The 10,549-nt window shown below is 42.5% G+C and overlaps 1 protein-coding gene across 1 annotated transcript in view; it reads right to left on the minus strand.

The window, feature by feature from the left end:
* The window catches only part of T265_02251 (hypothetical protein), a gene marked incomplete at both ends in the record, with an annotated part of 85,334 nt that overhangs the window by 38,318 nt on the left and 36,467 nt on the right, over positions 1-10,549 (minus strand). Inside the window, one exon of the mRNA XM_009166455.1 lies at positions 3,972-4,854. Within this exon, the coding sequence (XP_009164719.1) occupies positions 3,972-4,693 (722 nt within the window). The remainder of the gene's footprint in view (positions 1-3,971; positions 4,855-10,549) is intronic.

Raw genomic sequence — 10,549 nt, forward strand, 5'->3', positions numbered from 1 at the left:
GGCATGGAAGTCGGTCAGCATGTAACCATGTGATCTGGTTTCCGTGATTGAAAGATGACTGGCGCTGTATATTCCTTAGTGCGAACTGATGACACTGATGATCAGCCGCTCGCTGCACAATGATCTAGCCTTCTACAAGGCGTGAGTTTGGGAGTTCGAGGCTCCGTGAGGATGCCCACTACTGGTGACCCCTAGTAAGGACGAAACTGCTGTGTAGTGCCTCTTGGGATAGAGCGGCGAAATCTCAATTGGTATTTGCACCAAGTTGCAAGCTCTATTTCAACCTACTCAAATACAGTACTAACGCTGTAAGGGGTGGCTTGGTGTAGAGAACTGGTAATGGAATTAAGCCCGGTAGTCCAGTGTTTGACCTCGCGGACTTTTGTCTCTACAATTTGTCTCTTCAATTTTCGGATTGAAGCGTGGGTACTTTCAAACTGGCTCCCGGCTCCCTTCCTGAAAATTGTGAGCACACCTTTTTTCTCATCAAATAAAAAGTGGAGAGAAAAAACTGCACGATGAGCAGCGAAATTCGATGGCCCTCCGAGCGGCAAAATAGCGCAAACTTTGCATTTTATGAGGGATGAAACACGTTTCTGCGAACTGTAAGGCAAAGTACTCATTACTTGAGTGAAAGATGGATGACACTCGCAAAATACATAGGATTTTGGAAGAAGTGATAGTGGGATTATTGGAAAGTGAATTTGTCAAAGGAAAGGAAATTGTCATTCGCTTCATCCGGGACTACTTTAATAGGTAATGTCTCTAACATGCTGTAGTAACGTTTGGCAAACGATCGGAAAACACATTATTTTCCCGGGGTTTCCGCTGAATGAAAAACACTTTGGCAGACATATGGCTGCCTGTCGAAAGCACGACCAAACCAGCCTATTGAGTCTCATCTGTTTGTTAGAAAGAGCACGTGACTAGTTGTTCACTCGTGTTAGGTTCATACACTCCTCAACTCTGAGTCTCGTGAAAACCAAATTGATTTGCAAATGAGTGTATTTCTCGAAAACAGTTCAATTTGGGTTCAAGTAGAACATAAGGTTGACGGAAACTCGGGGACTGCGCCTACCTGATGAGCCCAAGAAGGGCGAAACCGGTCGTGTGCTGTCGAAGAGTTTTCACCTCACCTGGTGGCGAGGATATTTGATAATAACTTGATTCACTTGAATTTCCAATAGAAATCAGAGTGATTTTCTCTGATTTTGTCATTTTGTCAATTGTGTGCAATTCGATACGCAAGTGGAAATAAGGATTGCGGAAACTACTGGGCTACACCTGCCTGGTCAAACCCAAACGAGAGGCCAGCTCGATAATGGGCTGTTGAAGACTGGTGCGTAATGTCAAAACACAGGTGAGATTGACTTTAAAAATAACATTCTCAGGACATAACTGCGATATCCACAGTCTCAAAACAAAATTCTTCAGTCCTTTGGGCTTCAGAAACTCTGTAGATTCTAGGGCTACCACGCACATGGGGGAAAATGTCTTTTTAAGCAATCAACTTTGCCGTGAGTACTATTTGATACCCACGATGGGTTAATTGCTTTTTTGCCTAATATGTTTTCACTTTGCCAGATTTGTCACCAGCCTATGTTCTTTATTCTCGACTTCTAAACAAGATGCTTTGATTTTGAGAGACATCATGCTAAAAACTGTTGATTAAAAAAGTTCCCAATAGATTGGTTGTACCCCCAGAGGTTTTACTCGCCAACAAGTCTATTGTAAGCCTATGGATGTTAGCCCACTGGTCTGATAATCCAAGAAGTCAACCAGAAAAACATAATAGACCACTGCCTTAACGTAGCCATATCTACAGCCATCCTCGAGTTCAAGGTCGTCCACTGGTTAAAGTGCGAACTTACTAACCAGAAGTTTGGTGGTTCAAACCCAACTCCTGCATTTCAACTGATATTGTCCAGGCTTGAGCGACCCTCCAATATTTTTCATCGTTCGTAATTCCTTCATGTATTATGCTATATGGGCATCAAAAGGGTGCTACAACTGAGTGATTAGTTGTATTTTATACTATTTATGGTAGCCTCGTGGCCTAAACCAACTCTGTGGCAAGATCTTCCAACCTAATGGCGGTTCAGGATTCCTTTTTGCTGTTTTACAAGCAAGCCGTGGTATCTCGACCTAAATGGTAGTTTACACTACCCTTAATAACTTTTATCCTGAGTTTCAGCTGAGCGAAAACCCGCTTTTCGTTGCGGACTCTAGTAATGCTCAACTGTAAGCACCATACATTCTGTTCCCCAGAAAAATCAAATTCTCCATCTCGGATATACAACTGTCATCCCACTATATTGGTAATTTTCACGATAATACATTTAAAATATTCGATTTTCTTGAGTCAAAGGTCCATTCAACACTTTGTCAACAAGACCAAGTACATCCCTCTGTCCTGCTTTGACAGCCAGTAAGCACGCACTGGTCTGGTTTTACGAACATATTATGTCAAACGATGATGACAACCCACTGCTCTTGACATGGACACATCAGTGGCTACCATACGACCCAACCTGGCACAGACTACACGGTTGCTAGATCCCACTTGGGTATTTTGTCCATGAAAATCGTGCTTTATTGATCGCAGCTTCCAAGTTTGCACGGTGGACTGTCAACTTCTGACTCTAGTCCAAAGTTGAAGTGCTCGGCATCCAACTTTTTAACGCCTTGTACGACCCCCGAAACTACACTCTACCGTTCTCCACATCTTTCCGTGTATTCTTATTTAACCATATCCTAAATGACGATACGCGCTCCCAGATTCCAGTCAATATAGGAGTCGGTAAGTGTTTGTCATAGGAAAAACATTTCGTCATACGGTGATGATACACTTCACATAAGCGGGCATGTTGGACAGAATTTCAAACCGATACCTCTACCGCTCTCAGTTAGGCACTGTTGCGGCTTACCCCGCGCAAGATTGGCCAAACTTTCGGGCCGCTTGCCGGTCCGCTATCAAGGTTAGGTCGAAAGCCTGGACCCAAGAGCCAATTATGACCCAATATTGGCCGAATGCCGGTTGCCAGTACCTCATCCAGAACCCGTCAGAATTTTCAGAACGTTGTTGCCACTTACGCTATATATATGAAGCGCTGTACAAGTGATCCTGACTTCGTTTTGGGCGTTAATATGCCTTTTGCACCCTTGCTGGTTGTTTTGTCGGGAGACCCAGTTTGGGAGCCTCAGAACGAGAACTAAGCTGAGGAAAATACGGTTATAATATGGCATGGGCTACATCACGTCATTAGTCAATTCAAAAAAGTCCACAACTTACCTACGCAGATGCTAAACATTGGGTAGGGAGGGAAAGTGATCCGCTTCGCAACCCGATGATTCTACTCTAAACAACATGGTTTTTTGAATGAGTTTGGATTGACCAGCGCTTGAGTTTCTTGCAGCATCAGCCTTACCAGCTTTCACTTTTTAGCCGTGTCATTTTGGCAGCAGTGAACCGTACTCTCATATTATGCTCACTTCTGCATCCGAAAGTAAAGATCAATTGTTCGAAGAAACACCTCCCTCCTAAACAAACATACGGAGACAGCCGTGACTGTGCTGTCCAATAGCTGTGGTCCTGCGATTTGCATCTCTCAGCTTAGCTCTAAACCTCTTTGAAGCTCAGATGAACTTTGGAGATCGCCGGGCGGATTTTTCAGTCCACTGAATGTCTAACAAAGAAACATGTTTGAAATGCGGATTTAGAAGTTCATTTATCGCACCGGACTGCGAGGTACAGAAGTCTCGGGAGATTCGGACCCAAACGATGGACACCAAATAACTTGGACTCGGAGTTGTCTGTAGCATAAAACTCACTTTGAAGTATTTGCTATTGCAAAAGCATTGAAATGAGCAACAAGCTGGCGAATAAACAATTCGTCTCACAGCAAGTAAATGTAACAGTAGAGGGCAACCACAAAACTGGATGCTTTCGTAACATAAACATAGCCACTTACCGTAGTCCTTGTGCCATTTCGTACAGATCCATCAGAAAAGCCTGTTCCTCATCTGAGTAGTCTGGTTTCGGTCCAAGGCCAACAACCAACGCTATCGTGTCAGTGGCCTCCGCTTCCATCTTGTCCGTGGGTTCAATTGTGTGACAATTGAAGAATGTGTGATGACTGAACTTACGAATTCTAAAACCGTCCATCTTAGTGCAGTCATCCTCAATCTGCATGGCCTGATTCACACGACGCATGCAGTTGAGAAATATCGATGTGTCATGTCCCAATCGATAAGCGTCTTCCGTGTTCAAGTTCTGATAGTAGATAGACATACTATCGTACTGGTACAAGTTGCTGGAAATATCCAGATTGTTTCGCTCCAAATGGTATTGTGTAAGTTTGCGCATTTCACGATTAAATGCACTAGGTGACAGGACTTTGTTCTCACGCCACAATCGATAGGCCTCAGCGGAGAACGGATGATGGTGACAGACTGTGAGCGCGGGAAACGGAGAATGTGCATCCAACGCCACATGAACGTTAACAGCAACGTCGTACAACAAATAGTCTTGAACCAAGTAATAACTTGTTAGAAACAGTCCGACAGTCATGGTGATGACGAAAAACCACCAAAGACCACGAAGGAAGCGGGGTCCACGATTGAGACGAGGAACTCCGCGAATGGTAAATGTGTCTGAGACGAGTTTTATCAAATTGGAGCTTGTTATTGCCATGATTTTGAATATCCTGAGAGCAAACCTTAGTATTCCGCGTGAACTAGGTTTTTCTGTTCAGAAATTTGACCAAGTTCGCATGCTGCTTTGAGCTGAGTCCGATCAATAATGAATTGATACAGTCTGTTTTGGCTTGTGGGCAAGTGCTCTCAGTTCCCAGTCTGTAGAAATAAAAAGATACATGTTACTTATAGAATAAACAATAACCAACTGGAGAAAAATCGAATATCACAGTCTAGTGAGCTCTACGTTTAGATAACACTAAGTTTCAAGAAATATCTTAGCTACCGAACACTCTTTTATGAACAATCATTCGCTCATACGTGCCTGACCTTCGATCAACTGTCTAAGGGAGGTATAAAATTGGATCGCTCAGCATTCGTCAGATGTTTTCATCATGGGAGTCAAACGCACGTACACAGGATGGAACAGTATGGTTTCCATACACGATAATACAATTGGCCATTTCAGTTATCACCATGTGGGCGTAAGATCTAGCTATGGTTTGACCTTGAATATTCAATTATACTTTGGTGGTAAGACGGCCGTGAAAGCTCTAGATCAAACGCCTTACTGAGGCATATCTCCCACACCCATTGTTGTCCCGTGGGTTTCGGTCTATCGGAGCGACCCTATTTACTGCTTGTAATTAACAGGGTCGTCTGATAAGTTTGTCAGGACAATTAATAACCTATCAGATTTGGTTGCAAAATCCGAGCCTCCAATAATTTCAACAGTGACTTATGCGAGTAAACGCACTAGTGATTATGGAATTTTGGAGATCCCGTTTAGAACTCATAAGCTTGGTATGGTCTAAATGTAAGGTGCTTAATTTTTCGTGGCCCGATTCGATCGCACCAGATGTCTTCTGCAAGCCATTTGGGGGACACAACACCTGAGAATAAGTACAAAAATCACGAAAAAACAGGCCGCACTCAAACCAAGTTGGTTCCGGGGCACCTGAACACAGCCGAGGTTCGTCCTACGGAACGTACCCACCAAAGTACAACCAACCTACACGAAGGAGACTCATTTGCACCGGAATTAAGAAAAGGGATGTCCCGGCGTATTTTCGAAATTTCTTGAATATTTGATATCAATAAAGGATGAAACCGAGATGTCAGAATAAAACAATATCTTTTAATTTGATTATGGTGGAGTGAGAGTCGTCCTCCGTCCTGCAAACAGATGTTACTCACGTTGCATCAGTGGTATAATTGTTAAGCCACTGCAGCCTGTTCCAACTATCCTACTGCAGCCTCGTCTGTATCCGATCACAATTCGACCAGTTGTGCTGAAACTTTTCATGGAGATTCCAGAACGACCCACCACAACTAGGTTCAGTGGTTAAATCGTTTTTGGTGCATTACCTAATTATCCTCGGTACCAACCATGTACCGACCATTTTTTACAGACCTGACTTCGAGTTGATCGCATCTAGAGGAGAGTTGCAGAGAAGATTTCGAGTACATCATTCGCTTACACTCTAGAAAATTTTAAAATAAACCTACAGGCATTGATCACTACGCGCTCCCGAATTTGTTCGAATCAGTAAATCAGTATTCGTATCACTTTCATTCGGTCCATAAGGGCTTGGTTAACGAGAAGTAAGTTTATAATTATGATAAATAGTCGTTCAATTGTAACAACCTTTCCGTGCCTAGCTGCCATGCCACCAGAGGGAAGCACAAAGGCTGAGATATTGCCAGGTTGCCCAAGCCTAGACAGGGGGAGTCGGGGGTCAGAGGTCGGGTTCGAACCACGGACCTTACGGTCAGTAAGTTTGCACGCTATCCACGGAGGCATCTCCCCCCCCCCCTCATTAAGTTTATAACTCGGTAACGTTTCGCTTGTGCAACAAAAACTTCGTCACGCCAAGTGAACAGACCACCAAAATTTACCCAAGGTGAATCACCAATGGAGTATCTCGCACCGGAATATGAACGGCCCAAGCCCGATCAATAATGATCTTAAATTACCCCAACCTATCAATCGTAAGATTTAGGCGACCACGTTAACCGATAAGACTTTTTAACTGACATCCAACACTGATTTAATGTGCTAATCCGAACAGATCTTGGTGGCAGGTTCTCCGTCTGCTTAAAAACCCGACAACTTACTAAACTACTTACTTAGCCTGAAGAAAATTTTGTCAAAAGCGGAACGTCGCTCAGTTATAAAAAGTCAGATCATTTACCAACTTCTCCTGAAACGGGTACTTCGCAACCGGTTCCAAACTTGTTCCGGTTGATTGAAAATCCACATTCGATGGCTTGCATATAGAGTGCCTACAAAATTACACATTAGCTTGAAGAAGCGGTCTAACTGTGAATTACAAGTCTACAAATTTGTCATAGAATCTTTTACCTTCACCACCGACTGTTCGGAACGAATAAGGCTTTGAAGATATCTGGAAATACTTAAATGTAGGTACGGTGGATTCTAACAGTGTGGAAGCTGCAACCTCAAGTGGTACCTCTAAGGGTAAAAAACCTCAGCGGCTTTCCCACGGAGCGGATTAGCATAAAAAAGTGATTACTCTCACCAGGTAAATGAACGTAAGATGATAATGAGCCTACGGATGCTCCGATCGATGGTGCGAATCGGACGAGTGGAATGAAAGACACACGTTAGATGCATAATCGAAGATTTATCAGCTACACTATGCCATTCAATTACTACAACAGTTTCGAGCCGAACCAAGGACATTGTTCTGACAGTTATTTTTCCGCTTAGCCGTTAAGGTGGACTAGCTTTTTCGAAAACTACTTTGCTTATAAGGGTCTCTGGTTGCGAGTTCTCTCCACCATACATACACACAGCCTGTAAGTTACAACAAAATCCCGCCGTTTCTGAATAGTTTCATGCGACTGAGACCAGGATGAAAATGTAGCATTTTTTTCGCGGTCGGCTAGCCTGATTCGTCTGCCGTTCTGTATTAATCAGTTTCAATTGAAGCTCTAGATTTCAGACTGACTGGTTTAGGTGAACAATAAACAGAAAAGTGTCACCTAAACAAGGTTGCAGCTGACACGACATCACCGTGGTAATGAGAAATGACTATGCATTAAAAAATCTTGTTGCTCTGATTTAACGATCAGAGCAAAAACAAGTTGATTCGGTCGTTTTTTTCGACTTGTGGAAAGTGTATGAAATGTGGAATCTGTACTCAGTAAGTATTCTCTAAATTAACTTAACTTTCTTTGGACAACATTCACCAAGGAACAAGTACAGTGGCGAATGGCTGGCAGCTTCATTTGTTAACTATTAACCTCTAGCAGTCAGTCGAGGTTACACGACCGAAAAACGCACAAATTATTTCGTTAAAATTGTTCCCTGTTTTGCCCTTGCCATTGTGAAATGTCCAACGTTGCGTCTCAAAAGAGTTTAGACGCCAAGCACATAAAAGATGGAAACGAACTCGAGACGCTGTTCCTCACTTACTGGACAAGTGCTCTACCGATTGAGCAATCGACAATACGTTGTACTTTATACGTGATTGTCGGTTGAAATATTCATATAACCGTTTGATAATCAGAAAAATTCATGGGTTTAACCACAAGTCTGTTGGGAGGACCTGATGAGTGCCAAAATATAGGATAAGAATTTTAACGATTTCTTGAGGTGAGTGTGAAACTCAGGGGCAAACTTAAAAGGTCAAAATCAATTTCATCTAAGCCTACCAGAGGAAGTTCAACTAAGACAGATAAGTCGAGTGTTTTAGCTTTCAAGAATCCGGTAACACACTTACCGTATGGAAAGCTTCCTGTTGGAGGAGAAAAATCCGAAGGCTATGAGCTGTAGAGCTCCCTAAGTTGGACGATTTCAAATCCCAAGTTTGAAGGCACATAAAAGGTAAGAAAAAACTTGAGGCCTTATAACCTTTTGTTCCTCAGCTACCAACTGAGAGCCAACCAGCTGGAGACTAAGCCATCATGCCATCCTGCAAGCCTTAAGATTTGCAAAATTTGCACTGAATTAGACACCCAACAAAAATAAGTAAATCGTCGAATGTTCAATCATTTTTATCATTGAATTTTAACGTAAAAGTATAAACGGAAAGCTAGAGAGTGCGACCTCGCATCAGTCTTTCTTCCTCACGGACAAATATTATCCTAGCTGAGCTACTAGAGACCTTGACACTTCTTGCACACACTCACTGGGTTTCACATTCCAAAAGTCGACAAACGACGCACTTCCCTTCAATTGGTGAGGCCTTCATTTGGTTTTCACAATGAAATATATCATCTATATAAAGAAACATGCCAGTGGACATCAAATGGTAATTCCCTGGGTGGTGTAGCCTGTTTATTTGCCTCTCAATTTCACCCAATGAATGCCGACCAACTTCTAAATAAAACAGACCTAATGGAACACGAGTCAGGCAAGCCGTGAATCCGCGGGCTTGAGTCAAATTTCACTCAGCTGTCTTCTCTTCTATATTTTCCCTAAAACTACAAAGTCGTTGAATGAGACGTATTCTTTTGTGAACATAAACTAAAACGAACCAACAATTTCCATACAAACCTTCAGTCAGATGCAAAGACGACGCTTTGAAACATCTGACTCGATGCTACTTGCACGTTTCATCAGTAATATCAACCGTTACACTTGTAAAGGTTCAATTTATATCCTACACGAGAAACCAATTGGAGGTACTAACAATAAGCCTGAAAAGACTAAAGTAACTAGTACTGATATGGTGGCATAAATGCGAACCAAAATTAGCGGAGTGGATACATTTGCTCAAATTACAATGAAAATAATTGGTTTTATATTTTGTTTTTTTCTACCCCAACATTCATTCCCCGTGTATGTCGTTTTGTGGGCCGCTTGTAAGTGTAACAGCCTTAGGAGGCCGTGAGGGTGCTGTACGAACGATCTAATAGCTAATTCTCATCGAGTAAGGAGACAGATAATCTAATTTCTCAAAGAAAATTATGAAAAACAAAAACAGTCTTTCTGAAGGCACGAACAGCTCCAATTTGTCTATAACTGTCAAAACAGGCTGTAGTGACAAGCGTACAAAGAAATGAGACAGTTTGTCTAAATAATGCAACGTTAGTCTCAGTGGTAGATTCGTGACTATATTTGTATTGAAGTAAGATAACGCTATTCTTCATGCCCGACCAAGAAAGATTTAGGACGGCGTAACCCACAGCCAGTGGCACGGTATCCATCAACTCTGGTGGTGCCTGGTAGGGACCCATCAGATCACAACGGATTTCTTGTAAAAAACGACCATTTTAGGTCGCGTATCAGCTCGATGTCGAGTTAGAATGTTTTTCTGAGGCTTTAGTTTTTTTAACCAAGGTGCGAAATAAAATTTCTGCCCTTGACTTGTTCAAAATCGTGTTTTGGTTTGCAATGTTACCAAATAAAATAGCGTATTCACCTTAGGCAAATGACACCTTGCCTAGTCTTTTCGCCGAAGATAGTATTTGAATTGTCTTGCGAAATTCCGTCTGCACAGGAATACTCCTTTCAGACAGGATTTCTGTATTTTGAAGCAAGCAGCATGGGACGATCACTCAAAATCCGCAGAGAGTTCACGATCAGTTACTTCTTGCTTGAGGTCCAACAGATAGACCAGAGACAATCGTTCCCTGACCTGCTGTAAATGGAGGCTTGATAGAGAACACTACCCTAGCCGAAAGCACTTTGATGTTCTTCCGAGTGCTGAACAAGACACAAGCAGCCTACCTGATATACTTTAAATGGGGTGAAACCGGAGATGCAGATGTTACACAATTCTTCCCCATAGCAGAAAAAAATAAACTTCGCAACACACCTTCCCTAAAAATCCTCAAGCCGTCTCTGTGGGTTGCATTGTGCTAGAAAATAACGTTAATTGTT

Source organism: Opisthorchis viverrini, assembly GCF_000715545.1.
Source record: "Opisthorchis viverrini unplaced genomic scaffold opera_v5_26, whole genome shotgun sequence".
Lineage (NCBI taxonomy): Eukaryota > Metazoa > Platyhelminthes > Trematoda > Opisthorchiida > Opisthorchiidae > Opisthorchis > Opisthorchis viverrini.